Source organism: Urocampus carinirostris, chromosome 9, assembly GCF_059441175.1.
Source record: "Urocampus carinirostris isolate Australia breed hairy pipefish chromosome 9, RoL_Ucar_1.0, whole genome shotgun sequence".
NCBI classification, from domain to species: domain Eukaryota; kingdom Metazoa; phylum Chordata; class Actinopteri; order Syngnathiformes; family Syngnathidae; genus Urocampus; species Urocampus carinirostris.
The window spans coordinates 26,587,927-26,608,032 of NC_142357.1; the positions used below are offsets into that span (position 1 = coordinate 26,587,927).

The following is a 20,106-nucleotide window of genomic DNA, read 5'->3' on the forward strand; positions in this document are numbered from 1 at the left end:
GAGGTTGTACAATAGTGTAGGCAACAAATACTGTACACTGGTACAAATGCGAGAAATGGGTCTACAATGGTCAAACCATGTTACAGTCCTAATATATAGCACAACTGTCATTGGGTTTATTCACAATAACAATATAATTTTTGTAGACAACATACAAAGATTATTTTTTTAGTGATCTTATTAGCAGCAACAATTACTATTATTTGTGAAGTATGCCAACCCACATCTACAAATCAATATTGAAAATTTTTTTGGGAGGGGTGTTTCTCTTCCTAAATAGAATATTTGAAGAAAACTTGATATAAAAATACACATGTGCTTGTTTTCTTCTATCATGGCCAGGTGAATGTTATTTTAAGATCAACCACAATAAAATTACATTTTCTGAAGACTGGTCTGAGAGTAAAAGTAGAATAGGTTATATAACAGTTCTGAACAACAGCGTTGAAATAGCTCAATGATCACAAACTACCCCCCCTCCTGAACTCGGAAAAGCTTTTTGAACTCTTATTGAACCAGAGTTAAGGATTTACAACCCAACTTGTGAACAAGAAACGGTTTAAATGATGTACGAATGGGAGGACTTCTTTCTAGCTTTCCTACGTCTTCACTGGAGCCATTGACAAGGCCAATGACTCACAATACAAAGCTAATCATTGACTTGATGAGTTTATTTTTTTTTCTTTTTTTAAAAATCTAAATATTTAAAATGTTGTGAGCCAAAACAGTATAAATCATTAATTCAATAAAGTCAAAAAAGGTTACCTTAGCAATTACAGAGAAGCTGTAGCCTATCAATCTATCATCTTTCTATAAAAACATTTTTCAAGCTGAGTCAAACAACACGCAAGATCTTTTTGAAAAAAATAACTCAATTGAAGTCAGACAGTGTCAGAGGTAAAGAAAACTTTTAGATAGCAGAAACAGGTTTGATGAAACATCTTCCTTTTGACACCTGAAGAGTGGTAGATTTGGAATTCGCCTGAGGAAATAATTTGATAGTTCAGATCACTTTTGGGTTGTGACGTGGGCAGACTGTAATCTCACTCAAGTCCTAAGGCTTTTTTCACATGAATAAAACACTTAGCGGTGAAGAAGCTCACACTTTGACATTGTGGAGAGATATGCACTGGGAAACAGTATTCATTTACAATTTAAAGCAGCATAGTTAGGATATTTCCTTTCAATAGTAGGTTTGCCAAAGAGAGTTAAGTGGGAAACATACTATTGTATTAAAAAATTTGAACTTGGGTTAAACATTGCTTGGTCAAATTTGATAAGTTTTGAAGCAGATAAAAAATATAAGGGTATGAGCTAAAAATTAATGTAAGACTGAGTTTGCATTCATAGCAAAGCGGGAAATATGCTACCTGCCGCTTATTTAACTTTCAGCATTTCTGACATCAAACCTAAAAATAATTTTTGGTGGGAATATATATATATATATATATATATACATATACATATATATTATAATGGATATCCATCAATTTTCTGCACCGCTTATCCTCAGTAGGGTCGCGGGGTATTACATATATACATTAAGATAAAATTATGTATTTATACGTGTATAACGCACATTTCATTTTTTTCTCAGCTGAGTTTAAACATTGATAAGTTGCAAACATTGTATACGTGCGGCGAGGGTTAAAATCATTTATTCCAAATGTAAACTAAGAACACAATACGAACATAAAATGTACAATGCATTTATCTAATGTCCTTCAAAGTCTGTTTAATCATCAGATATATGAATAACCTTTATTTTATGTTGACAATATCTGTGTAGTATTTGTTATTGCAACATGCATTGCAGTTCATGTAGATTTTAGATCGGGGGATGGTGTAATAATTAGTCTGTGGTTTTCAATAATCTGGTCTGTGCAGTCCTTTGAGACTCTGTGATTAAGGGCTATACAAATGAACATGACTTGACTTGACTAGATACAACAAAGAGTTGTTTCCCCTGTTGTGTTATCTCGATTTTTTTAACATGCGTCTCTGGTACCGTCTAAAAAAAAAAAAATCAAATGCCTTTTCTTTGTGGTCCATATCACTGTTGGTCCAGTGATTGGGATTCGGCGCTCTCCCTGCCGCGACCTGGGTTTGATCCCCGTTGCAACCAATGGTTTGCGATTGTGGTGAGTGAAATTTTTGTAATATACCTTAAAACGTTGTCTACAACGCGCACCAAGACTTTGAGATTTTTTTTTAAGTAAAAAAAATAAATAAAGCGTTACACACAAATAAATACGGTAATTATACATAATTATGGGGTGGCACGACGGCTGGGTGGTTAGCAACAGCCCCACGGTGCAGTTTGAATGTTCTCCCTGTGCCACAGTGGGTTTCCTCCGGGCACTCCGGTTTTCTCCCACATTCCAAAAATATCAATGTCAGGTTCAATGGCCGGTCCAAGTTGTCCCTAAGTGTGAATGAGCGAGTGAGTTGTATGTCTCTGTGTGCCCTGTGACTGTCAAGCAACCAGTTCACAGTGTGCCAAGCCCACTGCCCGTAGATGGCTGGGATGGGCTACAGCACCCCTGCGACCTTAGTCGGGACTAGCGGCGCAGAAAATGGATGGATGGATACATAAATATGCATCCTTCTGCATAAACATATTGGGACTGATCACTGCCACTACTTTACAACACATTTACTGAATAAAATTAAGTTGGGTGCAACCATGATCTTGTCTTATATTTCACGTTATTAGACATATATCTCATCTCATCTCATCTCATCAGCCGTACCGCTTATCCTCATTAGGGTCGCGGGGGGGCTGGAGCCCATCCCAGCCATCTCCGGGCAGTGGGCAGGGGACACCCTGAACTGGTTGCCAGCCAATCGCAGGGCACACAGGGACAGACAACTCATTCGCTCATTCACACCTAGGGACAATTTGGACCGGCCAATTCACCTGAAATGCATGTTTTTGGAACGTGGGAGGAAACCGGAGTGCCCGGAGGAAACCCACGCAAGCACGGGGAGAACATACAAACTCCGCACAGGATGTCTGGAGCTGGATTTGAACCCACGACAGGTTCCCATGACATGAACTGTGCCGCACAAGCGCTAACCACTGCGCCGCCGTGCTGCCTAGACATATATCAGTTTTCTCAAATGTGCAACTAGTTCAAACAATGCACACTGACCTCTTTGTGGCCCTGCTTATCTCTGTCATGACCATCTCTCATTGTCCCTCTTCTCCTGACAACAGGCACAGCATAGTGCGAGTTCTGGCGAGCTCCCCCTGACACCTGTAAACCGTCCAGGAGCCGCACAAGCAAGATATTGGCAGGCAGCTCCTCGACTGTCCGGGCCATTACTGGAGCCCTGCACTCTGGGCAAAATAGCTGTGAGTGTGACGTCTCCTGCCTCTGCAAGCAGGCCTTACAGAAAGTGTGCTGGCAAGGCAGCACCTTGGCTGATGCGTCCAGACGGTTGGAACACAGTGGGCACTCCAGCAGGGCCGTTACGGGGAGTCCCTCCATATATGTGGGGACTGTTGCTTCTTAATCACTCAATCCACCATTCTAAAAAAACAGATGGGAAAAGATATTAGAGCAGGGCCAGGGTAGGTAGGGTTCAAAAATGAGGTAAAGGGGTAAGGCCAAAAGGAAAAAAAATATATCTATTTTTTATATCCAATAAATATAAAATTATCTTATATACAGTACAGCAACGTCGACTTTCAGGTGCTTTTTGCTTGCAGATTCAAGTGGGGTCTTACACAGCAGGTTTGTTATTTTACCACATCTTTTTTCTTGTTTTTGTTATGCAGGCTTAATCTAAGTCTTTTTTTTAATTTAGGACGTTTTAGAGGAATAATTTTATTTTTATTTTCCGACAGTAAAGAGCATTATTTTATTTTTTATCCATCTAGTTGTTTATTACTTTGAATACATAAAACATTGAATATAGATACAAAAATATACGAAACACAAAGTCTTTTTCTGACAAAGACCCTTTGAGCCTTTAATTTATCACAAAAGTAAAGGACGTAACGTCATTACCACAAAGTTTGTTTTAAAAAATATATATAAAGGCCAGAAGTTATACAATGTGTATTGTATGGCGTGAATATAAACAAAACAGGCCTACTCAAAATTTCGGAACATAAGGGTTTCCCCCCAGTGATTTATGATCTAGGATCAGTCTTGTCACACATACGCTGCTGCCCATCAATGCCGAGATCTGGCTTATCTCTGAGGAGCGTGGTTATACTTTACACCGAAAAACAACGGTGACCAGATGATAAAGGTGCTATATCGGAGTCAGATCAGGACACTCCGCCTGCTACTGGTAACCATAGAAATCAGTACCATTGTTTCAGGTGAGGGAGCAAACCCCTACTCAAAAAAATGGCTTGGAGAGGAATGGGAATCACCAGGCTGTACTTGCCCAAGACACACCAGAGAAAGTGGAACCCCTACAATCAAAGTGGCGAAGGGATTCGTGGACTCTGAACTGCTGATAGAGTTGCAAATTCAATAGGTGAGGAAAAAAGGGACACAAATGAACAACAGGGACAAGAATGGCATCAAAACATCCCAAACTATTATAGTAGTGCTTTACTTAACATTTTACCATTAATAGTCTGTGTAATATAGTGTAATAATCTGTGAAGCCCTTTGAGACTCTTCGTGATTTAGGGCTATACAAATGAAGATGACTTGACTTGACTTGAATCATCATATTCTTATTTTTTTCCGATTTTAGCTAACCTGCATTGGCTCTCTGTTAGCTTAGGATGTGATTTTTAAAGTTCTATTGGTAGTATAAAATCATGCATGGACTTGCTCCCTTATATTTCAGATTTATTTCCCCCTATGTTCCGGTCTGGAGCCTTCGCTCTGAAAATGCTGATCTACTAGTGATCCCAAGACCCAAGAAGAGATCCGCAGGTTCGAGAGTGTTCTCTATTCGGGCCCCGGTGCTGTGGAATGCTCTTCCCCCTGAGATTCAATCTGCAACCTCAGAGGAAATGTATAAATCTAAGCTTAAAACACACTTCTATTCTAAAGCATGTGAATAACCTATATTTTATGTTGACAATATCAGTGTATTTGTGTATTATTTGCCTTGATGTAGGTTTTAGATCAGGTGAAGGTGTAATGATAGTCTGTGGTTTGCAATAATCTGTGGTCTGTGCAGCCCTTTGAGACTGTTTGTGATTAAGGGCTATACAAATGAACATGACTTGACATGACTTGACTTCATATAACCGGCGGGTGAAAAAGCCTGACGGGCTGCATGTGGCCCAAAGGTCACTACTGTATTTGTGGAGTAAGAGTCACCAATTCCAGGACCTATACTGGTGGGAACAAAACACCTAGTGCTCGATAAAGATGGATACATAGCGCATTTATTGAAAGTGATCATATAATATGAGGGGCAGCATGGCGGTGCAGTGGTTAGCGCGTGTGCGGCACAGTTCTAAGGTTTTGGGAACCTTCTGTGTGGGTTCAAATCCAGCTACCGGATGTACTGTGCGGAGTTTGTATGTTCTCCCCGTGCTTGCGTGGGTTTCATCCGGGCACTCTGGTTTCCTCCCACATTTCAAAGACATGCATTTCAGGTGGATTGGCCGGTCCAAATTGTCCCTAGGTGTGAATGAGCGAGCGAGTTGTCTGTCCCTGTGTGCCCTGCGTTTGGCTGGCAACCAATTCAGGGTGTCCCCTGCCCACTGCTTGCTGGGATGGGCTCCAGCACCCCCGCGACCCTACTGAGGATAAGCGGTGCAGCTAATGAAATGAGATGAGACATAATATCAGTGTGGACAAAACTATGAATGCTTGATTTTGGTGGGGACACATCCCCTCCGCATATGCCAAAACTACGCCCTTGGTTAGGAATTTAAACTTGCATTTAGTCAGTATTCCTTCACACGAAATGGGATTTTTTTTCGAATGCTTGACTGCCCTTGAATCTTTGTTTTTATTGCAATTAAAAACTAAACAAAGAATAATCAAGACATTTGAAAATAATATGTGTTGCATTTTTTGTAGTGGGGTGATCATTTTGTAAGTTAAAAAGTAAGAGAACCCCTGTCATTATGGGGAGCATTAGCTCAGGAGGAAAGCTCGTCTTGGGATCAAGAGATCGCAGGTTCGATTCTCAGCTCCTCCATGTTGTATGTCAAAGTGTCCTTGGGCAAGACACTGAATCCCAAATGCCCCCAATAAGCAGGTTGGCGCATTGCATAGCTGCATAGTCGCGATTGGTGTGTGGGTGTGTGTGTGTGTGTAAATGGGTAAGTGTAAAGCACATTGTAAAGCGCGTTGAGAGGTCATCATTGACTTTAAAAGCGCTATATAAATGCAGACCATTTAACATTAGGGGGGGCACATCATCACTGTCACGTTCCAACATGTCAGCTCACCTGACAGTGAAAGTGGCCGCACGAGCTGGACTCGTTTTATATGAACAACGCAGACCGATAACGTTTGCAGACCGATAACGTTTACAACTTACATGCTCGTCCGCAGACTGTCAGACTCAATATCAAGTACGAGGTTTTCTCCGTCGTCGGCACGGCTAATGGCGACCACGACGCACCTGAGAATCGTAGAAAAGACGATTGTTTACGAGCAACAGGTAACGCGCTCCTTCTTAGCACTCTCAACAGGAAATATATCGCATTTCACTCCTGTCAACATTAACCCTTGACGGGCTAACGTGTCTACTGACTAGGCAGAATCATTAGACAGCGACGCTAAAAGACACGGCTCATAATTTAGGAATTACTTACTAATGTAACGCGATGTAATCCCATTTCCGCGTTCTCCAAGTTGAGAGGCTGCTAGCTTAAAGTCGCAAAAATTGATTAATGCATTTTTTGCTCTAAATGAATGTAGAATTCGTCAGAGAGAATTTGCTGTGAGTGTACTTTTTATTTCCGAATGTCGAATGTGAAGAGTTGAGCAACGCAGTTTTGTTTAGAATTGTTGTCATATGTCATGGTCTCCCTCTGCTGGTGCGTTTACTGACCATGCAGCGTCACCCTAAAACTCCTATCACAGTACTGTAATTACTTTTGTTCTGATTGTAATCTGTTCGTTACCAGCATACCATCTTTTATTAGATTATTTATTAATTATTATTATAATCATTGTTATTATTATTATTATCTTAAAAAAATTATGATTACATATTTTTTATTGTAAAAATATTATTTTCTGAGAGCAATAAGGAAATAATTTTGCTCTGAAATAACATTTTGTAATCATATTTGGTTTCTATTTCCAATTAAAATTCAAAATTAATGCTAAACTGTAAAACAGAATCGAATTGAATAGAATTGAATAAAATCAAATGCAATAGAATAGTCAAGTCATGTTTATTTGTGTAGCCCTTAATCACAAAGAGTCTCAAAGGGCTGCACAGACCACAGATAATTGCAAACCACAGACTATTATTACACCATCCCTTGATCTAAAACCTATATGAGGGCAAGGAAAAACTCAACATGAGGAAAATGAAGAAACCTTGAGATGGGACTGCACATGAGGTAATCCCCCTTCCAGGATGATCAGGCTGCAATGGATGTTTCGATAACAAATAATACACAGATATTGTCAACATAAAATATAGGTTATTTGTATGCTATAGAATAGAAGTGTGTTTTAAGCTTGGATTTAAATATTTCCACTTAGGTTGCAGATTGAATCTCAGGGGAAAAGAGAACTCCACAACAACAGGCCCAAGTGGAGAACGCTCTCGAACCTGTGGCTCTCTTCTTGGCTCTTGGGATTACTAGTAGACCAGCATTTTCAGAGCGAATGCTCCGGACCGGAACATAGGGGGAAATAAAATCTGCAATATATGAGGGAGCAAGTCCAGGCATGATTTTGTATACTACCAACAGAACCTTAAAATCACATCTTAAAATAATAAAATTGAATAAATATCATACCTGTTAATCTCAACCAAATGCTCCTGTTATTTCAATTCACCTTATTAATTAAGCGATAATAAACCATACATACACAACATGGCACCTATTTACTCACAGCAAGATCATTTGTGTAAAAAAGTTTTTTATTTACCAAATAAATAATACAAAAAATAAAAATAATTATTTACTTCAGCATCTTTCTTTGTTCGACCCCTACTTGCAGTAAATATGGTGTTGCTTATTATTCGTAGCAGTAAATTATAATAAAGAAAAAAATCCAGTGTAAAAATTGTTGCCCTGAAATAATAAAAAAAATGAAAACGTGTAAAGTGCAGGTAAAAAGTGTAATTTGAGAGGTATGTAATAGAAAATAATTTCAGAATAGAATAGAATAGAATTTTCTTTGTTGTCATAGAGTACAATGTTGTAGTGCACATTGTTTACGACAACATTTAACGTGGCACTCCAGGATAAACATCGGGATATTAAATTGTGTCACTGCACATGTAGTCATGATTAAACAGAGTTCTTCATTGATAACATTTTTGATATTTCATTTATTTGTAATTCTTTCACTTATTCAGTCGTAATAAGTGCACAGAATATTTATTCCATACACGCCTATGCACTGACATTAAAAAGCTGTCGATTTAATCATGCACTCTAATTTTACGCACAGAACACAAACCGTTTCCAGAATATTAAATAACAACAACATTCAAGTGCTTGTTTAAACCCAGAGTAACAAACTTTCACAAAATTGGACATCTAACCAAGTCTTAGGAGTGGTTTATTCACCACAAAGACTTAGTCTCGCTTAAAAAAAGCAGCCATTGACTAAAATACTCTTCTAGAATTAGGAATTTTTGTTGTTGTTTAAACTTTGATTTTTTTTTTCAAATTGATAGGCATTTTTAATTGAAGAACCAGTAGCCTAACACGTAAAGCGGTAGTGTGGTGAGTATGATTATTCATGAATTTGTGGGTAATTACTTACATCTTTATATGACTATTTGAATGGTGTTTTTAGTTTTTAGTCTGCAGTTAAGTCAAGTCAGGTCATGTTTATTTGTGATGCCTTTAATCACAAGGAGTCTCAAAGGTCTGCACAGACCACATATTATTGCAAACCACAGACTATTATTACACTATCCCCTGATCTAAAACCTACATGAGGGTAAGGAAAAACTCAAAATCCTCAGACCATTTGCTTCCTAGAGGATAGAGAAAACTCCAGTCAAGGACGTGTTACGTATTTAGAGCGCACGCGTCAAGTGGCGGTTTTCTACCCTGCACAATTTGATAATTTGGGGACCGAACGCTAAAATAATCAAAAATGTTTGATACTCGGCGCCACACAATTTAGTGAGTTTTATCAATACTTCCGAGGCTCAGTCTACCTAGAGGGCCAATGTGAATTAGGGTATTCCCCACTACCTCTAAAGTTACATTTTTGTCATGGCGCACCTTCCCAGTATAAAAGTAATTGTCAGCTGTTTTAATGGCACACCCGTGAATCCTGCGAGGCATTGTCTTGTGGCTTATTTGTGCTCGGCTTATTCTGTTGTAATAAGACTTGTAAAAAAGTGTTCATTTCAGCTCCGGCACTTGTTTTAACCGTTTCATAACCCAGATGTAAACAAACACGAGGAGAAAGAAAACCGCTTTCATTCTTTCCATGTAATAAATAAAATGAAATAAAAATAAAATAAGATAAAAGACCTTGGCAGAGGCACCAGAACCTTTGCAAAAGGAGATGAACCTGCTGCCATTGAGCTGAACTGCCCAATTAGTATCTATTGTGTTTCACTAATAGAATGCAACGACATTTGCCTACCTTCTTAAATTTCCTTCTTGTATCCAGTAGAAAAGTGGCAGCAAACATCTACATAAATGCTTAATAGTGGCTTTTCAAATTGACAGAATGTTGTAAAGTAGAAACATTCTGCACACTGTCCCTTTAAATAATTTGTGCAACAAGATCTTATGCATTCATTATTCAGCTCTTTTGCATGCATGCGTCTCTGCCACCAAGGGGCAATGCAATCCAGAAATATGTCCATGAACAAAATATATATCACGGATTTACATTGAGTTTATATTCAGAGTTTCCATCAGTGCTTTATTAGCCTGGTGGTCCTCCAGGTTTTCTTTTATCACCCTCTTACCACTCTATATAAGCTATTAAAAATAGGGTAGGAAATTAATTCAAAATGAACTTTCTCTAAAGACTATTGACATTTAAAGCCACTGATTTAAAAAAGAAAAAAAGAAAAAGCAATGTTGAAATCAATTTCAAACTACCTATCATCACAAAATGTGAAGTATTGCATCACCATTCAGTTGCTTTGAAAAAATGGATTCACTGGCTTTTGATTTTTCTCAGATGGTATTCTCACTCATTGTTTAGATTCAAAAACTAACCAAACCACGAAGTCCCTGCTTGTCCAAAGAAGATAAATGATTTATCCACCTTGCCTACAAAAGTTCAGAACATCCTTTTGAATTTTTAAAAATGACATGAAATTTTCATGTGTTTCTCCACGTCAGCAGAAATCAGGGAATTCTAAAAATGTATGTAGAGTAAGAGAGAGTGAGAGACACATGACTTATTTACATGGTCATATCAGTGTTGACACAGGCCTTTCCTTTCCAGGCTCACTGAATTTAATGGCACAGCCTACACTGATCTAAATGTTAGTTCAAGGAAAATGTTCCTTGTTGTCAAAACTCCACTGACTGATGATTGTAGCATCCCAAGGTGTATATGTGATGGACTGTCAGAGTGGACCAAGACTAAAGAGAAGGGAGGAAGCCTGTTAATGTCCCAACGGCCAATCGAGACTGTTGTGGGACCCCTCTGCATGGTGTTGTGGCTCAGATATAAGGTAAGCTCTATAAATTGAAATAAAGAAGTCATATCTGCAGTGCAGTGGAGAACTGGATTCTAATTCCTTCACATAAATATACGTTTGAGACATGAAAAAAGATCTTTAGTGGGTGAATATTTTGTGGTGAGTAAGCACAAAGCTTTCCTTCCCTGTTACAACAAGGTACTCAAAACCATTTGAGAAATCCAAACCAACTTCATAGCTCATATATATTGCTGTCAACTGCTTCACAAGAGCCAAGAAGAGATCCGCAGGTTCGACAGCGTTCTCGATTCGGGCCCCGGTGCTGTGAATGCTCTTCCCCCTGAGATTCGATGTGCAACCTCAGTGGAAATGTTTAAATATAAGCTCAAAACACACTCCTATTCTACAGCATATGAATAACCTATATTTTATGTTGACAATACCTGTGTATTATTTGCCCTTATGTAGGTTTTAGATCAGGGGAAGGTGTCATAATAATCTGTGGTTTGCAATAATCTTTAGTCTGTGCAGCCCTTTGAGACTCTTTGCGATTAAGGGCTATGCAAATAAACATGACCTGACTTGACTTGACTTCACAATCTAATGAACCCAAGTGGAACTAGATGCTCTGTAAAAAATCACGGGTCAAAAATAACCCCAACTGGATAAAATCAATGGATCGATTTAAACCAATTTTTGTGGTTGTTTTGTAGTGGTTTATGCAATTTCCTGGTCTGCTTTTAAAAACAGACACACATATTTCTTTTATTTTATTTTCATGAATTGACCATTTTTGCGGGTTGTCTTGAACAGAATTATCTTACTCGGTTACATTGGACGATATGGCCCAATGTCCTAAATTTTCAAAAATAGACAAAAATCTTCGAGCAAATTGATACACACATGCAATGGGTTCTTTTGGCCCAAGAATCAAACCCTGGAGTGTTCCACCAGGAAGCGTCATGAAAAAGACACCACCATTTATCTGCATTAAAATAAATGTGCTTATTTGAATAGGTTTAAAGGTTCATGGGTGGGTGGGTGTTTGGATACCTTAACCACTATGGTCATAGGGGCACCATCTCCTGTGTTGTGGCTTGGGCAAGAACAGCCTGGTGGCGCCCATCTTGACCTTGTACATTGATAAATATTATAAGTTTTATTACTCAATTTGGACCCTCCAAAAACCCATTTATTGAACCGTTATTTTTTTCCGGCATACACAGTTATTGAATGGAACAAATCAGATGTGTGTCTTGGAACAGACTGTGGTCGACTGCCACTTCTTCCACTTAGAGTCCACATGAAGGGGAGGGTTTAGTCCTCCCAGGGGTCGCTGGAAGCTGGTGGTGATGTCTCTCAACATATCATGTTTTGTCACAGCAGTTGGAGGAGTGCCTTCTTCTCCCGCTTTCATGTTTTATTTAGAGTAGCGCCATGCTCCGAGTGCCGCTAACTTGCTGAATGTGATCTGTCGCAGCATCGCTGCACCCCCGTTTACCCCAAGTTGCCATTCCGCCTACCCCGCCCTGTGCGTTTGATCAACCGTCTGCCGTATGTGAAGATGTGCGTCGGAGGAGATGACTGCGTGTGTTTTGGGAGTTTAATTTGAATGCAACGTCAGTCAAAATATGTAATCCTCGCACAGAAGTTTGGTTCGGGTTGAGGACGAACGAGGCTGCGGTTGTAGGTGCGTCAATACCATGTTGTGAACTTTGTCAAGTGATGCATTCAGTCAGTTGCTGTTTGAGGGAAAATACAGCGCCCTTGCTAAACTGGCTGGACTGGAACATCTGCAGTCTTATTGTGTGAAAAAAAACAGGTGGATTGCTTTTATGCGGCTGTGGTCTCCACTCCCAACGTGTGTCGACGACTCGGTGATGACCTATTCGTGGCTCCAAGAGTGCTGACCTACTCAGTTCTAACTGCCCAAAAGACATGCAAATGTAATTTAGGACAAAAATGTATGCAGAGTAGCAGGCGGCCCCTCCACTGCATGCTTAAAGAAAAGTTTAAAAAAACATCAATCCGTGAAGGGACTTTGCTATTCTTCCACTCACAGTTTGCACAGCCCGGCCGTCCTCCACTAGTAAATTGAATCCTGTAAATATTTCATGTTTGATAAATAAGTGAAACAACCTCTTTTCGTACTTCTGGGTAAGTGTTGTTCCCCTTACCTACGTTTGCAGGAACTTGTCATGGCATCTTCAAATGAGGATTGGGCCAGGGGTGTTTGAGGACGTTATTCTCTTGAAACTATTGTGTCAAATTTACATAAACTATCCTGAAACTGGGTCCAAAATGGACCGAGCATTGGATTTTTTGTTTTATTCAAGTTGGGTCAAATATTGACCCACAAGAGGTAGAGACTACCAATAATGATGTAGTAAAACTACATAGAAATTGGTCACCATGTATTGTTTTACCTGTCATAAAACTACTTTAATACTATGAAGATAGTCTTTCTATGAGTCAATAATGCAATTGTTGTTTTAGTAATTATGACTGTCAACTCAAGTTTGTATAGTTTTTACACATGATAACACAATAAACACACTAAATTTGGGTCAATAATAATCAAATTTCAGCCAAAGAGTATTTGACCATCACTTAGGTCAATTTGATCTACAAAATGACCAGAATTTGGTGCAAAACTATCCAGACAGGCAGTTCACTTTTACTCAAGTTATGTATTAATCGATTTTAGACCGAAACCATCAGGAGACCAGAACAGACCAGGAAACCCCAGAGCATTCGTTTTAGTTCTTTATTTAAGGAAGCGTTCAGGGCATGCAGGAGACATGATGACCGTCGGACGTCAGCAGCGGCGCCGGGGAGATAGCTTCGGATCGAGTGGGCAATCGGAGTGCGGATATCAGGCAGGTCATGTTTACCGGGGCTGGAGAGGAGATCGAAGCTTGGGACGGAAACAGGTCGGATCGGAGGCAAGCAGAAACGGGTAAGCAGAGTTCTTAAGTGAACGGGATATCAGGAGAAACACACAGAGTTACAAATGTACACTCTGACACTGAACTCTGGGCGCAGAGCGCTTAAGAGTGAAGTGCCCGCCAATCAAAAGGCGCCCACATGATTGCTCCAGGTGATCAGAGTTAGTAATCATGACAGAAACTTGATTAACTTACTTTTTTTTAGATCGATCCCTTTTTCACCCAATTGGGCCTACAATTCACCCATATCGGGTGAAAAAATACAAAGGAAATAATACAAATGAAAGCATGACCAATTATTTAATTCAACTTTGTTTTGTTTAATTTGTAGGAAAAAAGTGATTTTGTGTGTTTTACACACAGGTTTTTTTTTAAATTAAGTAATCACCTGATTTTTCGGATTGATTTACACGAATTGAAATTTGTGGGTTTTATTTTTAAATATTTGAATTTTGGAAAAAAAGATGGTAGGTATGGGGTGATCATGATTTGTTATTATACCTGTATAATTATTTTTTGGAAGGGGCATAATTTTGCACGATATGAGACATATTTGGGTTATTTTAAACAATATGGCCCAATTTTCAGAAGTTGATGTAAACAAATTGACCCATTATTTCAAAGAATTCAACTTGTAAGGAACCATCACACTTTTTGAGGCCAATCTAAAAATAACTTAAAAATATAAGTATTTTGTTATTGTCAGAGGTGATCAAGCTAAGTGGTTATTTTTTGTTACTAATTAGTGTTACCATTTTTATGTCCATTTCTAATATAACTTTGGGTATGACTACGATGTTACTGTAATTTTATAAGGTTTAATTTTTAGGAGAGGGAACCATGTGAAATGAAATGAAATGATCTGCATTTATATAGAGCTTTTCAAGTCAAGACTTCCCAAAGCCCTTTACATTGTGCTTCACATTTCCCAATAGCCGCCGTGCAGCCATGTAAGGCGCAAACCTGCTTATTGGGGGTATTAGGGGTTCAGAGTCTTACCCAAGGACACTTTGACATGTAACACGGAGGAGCCGGGATTCAAACTGTGATTTCTTGATCCCAAGACGAGCGCTCTACCTCCTGAGCCACTAATATTTAGTGCTCATAGTGGTACAAAAAAAAAAATCATCCATGAAAAACCGCATTCATTTGAATACTAGGCAAAAATACACAAACTCTTGTTTTCATACAAAAACATTGGTCATTATTTCTTTCTCCCAGTAAAATCTCTTTTTAGTTTGGCGCCATGTTCTTCCGGCATGCTGCCGTCAAGCTTCACCGTGTATCACTGCCCCTCGCTCGTACCAGACCACACTGTGCCATCTAGTGGTCAAATATTATATAATGGGGCTTTAAGTAAACCACTAATACATCATATCAGTTAGAAATCAAATTTGATAGAAAATGGCAATGACCCATCACTGGTGAGCTATTTTTAAAACCTGTCCACGCGCTACTCAGGTGTTCTTTTCATTTCATTTAATTTCATTTAATTTCCATTTCATTTCATTTCATTTCTTAGGGGGCTATCTGGGCCCTCAGGCACCACAGTGAAGACCTCTGGTTTTTGGGTTTGCAAATGAAGTAAGGTGGTTGGTTCAACCTTATAGAAGCAGTGAATCTGTCCCCCAAACACCGAAATTGCCTTATGTTTGCCCTAAATATTTTCAGAATACAGAAATGTCCACTTTTACAGTGTCTATCCCCATCATGGGATTAAAGACCTCCATTAAGAACTCCTCCTGGCCAGTGGAGTCCAATTTACATGCTTTCTTGGGACATACTGTAAGCTATTTAGTGTGCAGCTGCAGCACTCTGGGTTATGTGGCGTTGGACCTCGCCACGCTTGGAAAACTGATGCTAACGAATAAAAACAACCGCAGGACTGAAGGGCGGGGCTTCGGTGTCCTCTACGGCTAAGCTACACTTGGGCCTCCCTGTTACCTGGAATTCGCTAGAGTTCTCAGAGGTAAACAACAACAGTGCTCAAGTGTTTTTGTATGCAAATGCTCCAGCAGCTGTTTGAGTTGGAAGATGTGCATTAGGGAACCTAAAAATAGGACGCACACACACCTCAGAGACAGCTGCCTCTTCCCTGCATTTTGCATCTCTTTCTCCCTCGCTCCCTATTTCCGCAACCTCTCTGAGTGCTTGTAGTTACCCCTTCTCCTATTCTTCCTCCAACTTTTCCGGCTGGTCATAAGTCAGGCCTTGTGTGTGTACGTGCCTCGCTAGTCCTCTCCTGACATAAGAGACTTGAAACGGGACACCACTTCCCTTTCACAGTGGTCCATTATTGAACCTGATGAGAGACCAAAGCACTCAAACGCAAAAACGTCAAGTTGTGCTCCCACCTCCCCCCGAGATCAAATTGTCTGAGAGGCCCACAGTTGCTAATATCGAAACCTCAGAAAGATGATCTGTTTTAATAGTTATTATCGTGGCGAATGTGATAACAAATCTTTATTGAAAACTGAAATCTGTGGGAGGCACTCAAGTTTTCCTTTTGAAGAGGATTCATATCTTGTTTTTATTTTATTCTCTCTGAACCAAGAAGCAGGCTTTGATTTTAAAAGCATGTTCTTTAAAAGTGTAAACCATTGTGTGTGTCTGTGTATTTGGCATTCTGGTTGTTTGGGTGGGGTTTACAGCACTTAGAGTTGCAATTAATCTCGTGCACATTGCTATACAAATACATTTTGAGTGATTGATTCATTCGTTTGCCTCGAGGTACCATATTTTTTGAACTATAGGGCGTAACTTTAAACCCCAAATTGGCCAGGAATTTGAAAGTTCGCCCTATCACCTGATAAGCCTTGTATCCCGCAAAATACAGTGGATAAGATTGCAAAACAAGAACATACAGTGCCCTGAAAAAGTATTTGCCCCCGTCTTGATTTCTGTGTTTTTTGCATATTTATCACTCACAAAGGTTTCAGATTATCAAACCAATTTAAATATCACACAGAGAAAACCCTAAAAAAATAATAATTTCAGTTTTAAAATGTGGATTCGATTTTTTTAGGCACAAAAAAATAAATAAAAACTTACCTGGCCCTATGTGAAAAGGTAATTGCCCCCTGAACCTATTAGCAAGTTAGGCCACCTTTGGCAACAAGAACAAAAATCAAACATTTACGATAATTCTTAAGTCTTTCACAACGCTGTGGAGGAAACTTGGCCCACTCTTATTTGCAAAATTGTTTCTAATCTGTCATATTGAAAGGTTTTCCAGAATGAACTTCCTCTTTTAGGTCACACTACACTACAGCATCTCTATTGAAGTTAAATCTGTATTTTGACTTGGCCATTACAAAACATTTTTGTTTTTGTTGTTGTTTGTGGCTGGTTTGCTGCCTCAGGACCAGGACAACTTGCTTTGGTTGATGGAATAATGCATTTTGGTGTTTACCAGAAGATCCTGAAGGAGAACTTCGTGCCATCATTTTGTGCCCTCTGTTTTTGTCTTCCGTGCGCAAAGAAGAATCAGAGAAGGCCAAGACTCCATGCGGCTACAAACCAGAGCAGGCCGAGACGCCTTTTGTCCTTAAAGGTAAATAAAAAAAAGATTTCACAACAAACTGTTTTTGGTGCAGTGGCAAATATCATTTAATTCCTGACATGCTCTGAATAAATTGATTGTTTTAACACTGCAAGTTCTTCATTCGTTTGTGCACCTGTACATTTTTCCCTTGGACTGAATAATCAATAATTTTTCATGGACTGCAAAATCGATCATGTGAAATGTAAATGTAAGTAATTGCCTAACATATTAATGGTACCAGCCAAGCACCCAAATCCTATCGTTCTGTTTCATTTTATTCTCTTTGTCTGTGTGGTATTCAAGTTTTTTCTGTAGAGTAGTAAAAAAAACTCCATTAATACAAGAGTGTGTGTTTGTTTTAAAAAGAGTGTATCGAACTATCAATAACAGTAAAAATGATTCATTTAAAAATCGCCAATCCTTCAAATTATGAGACTGAAAAGTCTGTTTCCCTGATATAATTATCTGAAAAACAAATTTGGTCCTCAAAAAGGCAAAGCAAGTTTAAAAAGAAACAAACTTGTCTCTTCAATTGAATTGGTCAATTAGGTTTTGGTTAAAACAATGTATTGACCACCTAATTTTTCTACAATATGCAAGAAGAATCAAACCAGGGTCCAAGGATAAGAGTGCCGATTATTAACCACTGAACAACCAGTTACAGTACATGGATGCCATAAGAAATGCATTAGAATTTATCACATTATCACACTTTTTCTACTCATTGTGCCAGAAAAAAATGTTAGAGAATGGAAAAAACAAAGTCTTACTGAAAGATATAAATAAACAAAAGTCCGATTCTTCATCAGAAACACCAGTGTTGTTTTCCCCTGTTGTGCTTCTTTGCGTTTTTTTAAAATATCTTTTAAGACGACTTTCTTTTACTTTATTATGAAACATTCGTTCCTGGCACCGTGGGTAATAATAGAGTAATTATGATATAAATTGTAATTCCTTTTCTTATGTTATCTGTGTCACCAATGTTTTAGTAGTTAGGTTTTTGCCCTCTCACCGCCGCGACCCAGGTTTCAATTTCCGTTGCAAACAGTTAAACACAGTAGCTCTTAGTTTCAATTCCATGTGCATTATAATCCATTGCGCCTTATAGTGCAGAAAATACGTTACATTTCTATCTGTTATTTGTGTTTTACTGCGCAAGCACTTCACCATGTATCGTACGGTTTATTTACACCCGCTCTGAATCTTGAGTGGTGAATTTTATGTTATTAGAATTTGTATTATTAATGTGTGAAGTGTTATATGATGATGAAGCATTGGTTCAATAAAAGGAGAGTCTGCGAGCTCCCTGAAAGAGCAGCACAAGATGTTTTAGTAAAGGGTGGCACAGCATCACATGCTTTGTAGGTTCCAATATTATTTGTTCAGTGGCCTTAAAAACCTGTATTTCAGTTGTAGCGTTATTGTGTGTGTGCACATGATGTAAGTAACTAGCATCCAAGGCACACAATTGTATGCAGTCATGTATGATTTGATGTGCTGTTGTGTGTCTAATTCACATCCAGTGAGTAGACATGAGCGTATACGCTTTGTGTTTCTCCTATGCTTAGGTTGCTATGTTGTAAATAATCGCGGAATGTGCAGAAGCTTTTTTTTATCAATAAAAATACTGTGAAGAAAATAAGTATTTGAACACCCTGCTATTTTGCTATTTCTCCCACTTAGAAATCATGGAGGGGTCTGAAATTTTCATCGTAGGTTCATGTCTACTGTGAGAGAGATAAACTAAAAAGAAAAATCCATAAATCACAATGCAGGATTTTTTTAACAATGTATTCGTGTGATACAGCTGCAAATAAGTATTTGAACATGGGTGTATCATCTACAATTCTGACCCTGAAAGACCTGTTAGTCCACCCATTAGAAGTCCACCTGCACTCCATGTATCACCCTGAGTCAGATGCACCTAGCTGCATAAAGACACCTGCCCACCCCATAAAATCAGTAAGACTTTCACTTGTAATATGGCGAAGACCAAAGAGCTGTCCAAAGACACGAGAGACAAAATTGTAGACCCCCACAAGGCCGGAAAGGGTTACAGAGCAATTGCCAAGCAGCTTGTTGAAAAAGGGTCCACTGTTGGAGCAATCATTAGAAAATGGAAGTTCAACATGACGGTCAATCTCAAACAGAGTGGACCCCCATGCAAGATACTACCTTGTGGGGTCTCAATTATTCTCACGCAGGTAAGGAATCAGCCCAGAACTACATGACAGGAGTTAGTCAATGACCTGAAAAGAGTTGGGACCACCGTTTCCAAGGTTACTGTAGGTTATACATTAAGACATCATGGTTTAGGGAACAACCTCCTTCCCTCAGTGAGAGCATTGAAGATGGGTCGTTGCTGGGTCTTCCAACACGTCAACAACCCGAATCACACAGCCAGGAAAACCAAGGAGCGGCTCTGTAAGAAGCATATCAAGGTTCTAACATGTCCCAGCCAGTCTCCAGACCTGAACCCAATCAAAAATCTTTGGAGGGTTCTAAAAGCATGTGTTCTAAAAGCCCTGCCCCAAACTCTTTATGCCCTAAAGGCTGTGGAAATGGAAGAACAACAACATGTTTGGCTGATAGTAATAATAGTGATCCAAAGTGCATAATAGTCCAAACAATGAACAACAGTGAGGTATAATAGTCAAAATAACATAATGGCATCCTATGCAATCTCCTATGCAGGTGTTCAATATTAAAAACAGTATAAACTTGTCAACAAGCAAATAAAAAGCTGCCAATAGCGCAATATGTTTAGTATATTTTGTTGCACTGTGCCGGACAATACTTGTATCAGAGATATCCAGTGTCATAATCACTCATTCAATATTCTGCCTGCAATCTGCTTGA

At 39.0% G+C, this 20,106-nt stretch overlaps 1 protein-coding gene and 1 long non-coding RNA gene across 6 annotated transcripts in view; one reads left to right on the plus strand and one right to left on the minus strand.

Annotated features, from left to right (window-relative positions):
* Positions 1-6,930, minus strand: part of sh3rf2 (SH3 domain containing ring finger 2) — a 26,784-nt gene extending 19,854 nt beyond the window's left edge. Inside the window, exons 1-3 of one of the 5 annotated variants that reach the window (XM_088343375.1) lie at positions 6,755-6,930; positions 6,478-6,561; positions 3,156-3,536 (exon numbers count right to left, since the gene is read on the minus strand). In XM_088343375.1, coding sequence (XP_088199501.1) covers positions 3,156-3,494 — 339 coding nt within the window. In that variant the 5' untranslated portion in view covers positions 3,495-3,536; positions 6,478-6,561; positions 6,755-6,930. Of the gene's footprint in view, positions 1-3,155; positions 3,537-6,477; positions 6,722-6,754 lie in introns of those variants that run through there. The other 4 variants (XM_088343371.1, XM_088343372.1, XM_088343373.1 and 1 more) reach the window with 4 other exon arrangements.
* Positions 6,254-17,351, plus strand: LOC148359935 (uncharacterized). The gene is made up of 3 exons (XR_015851259.1): positions 6,254-6,600; positions 13,552-13,714; positions 17,066-17,351. It is a non-coding gene; the product is annotated as an uncharacterized LOC148359935 (long non-coding RNA).
* Positions 17,352-20,106: the final 2,755 nt, after the last annotated feature.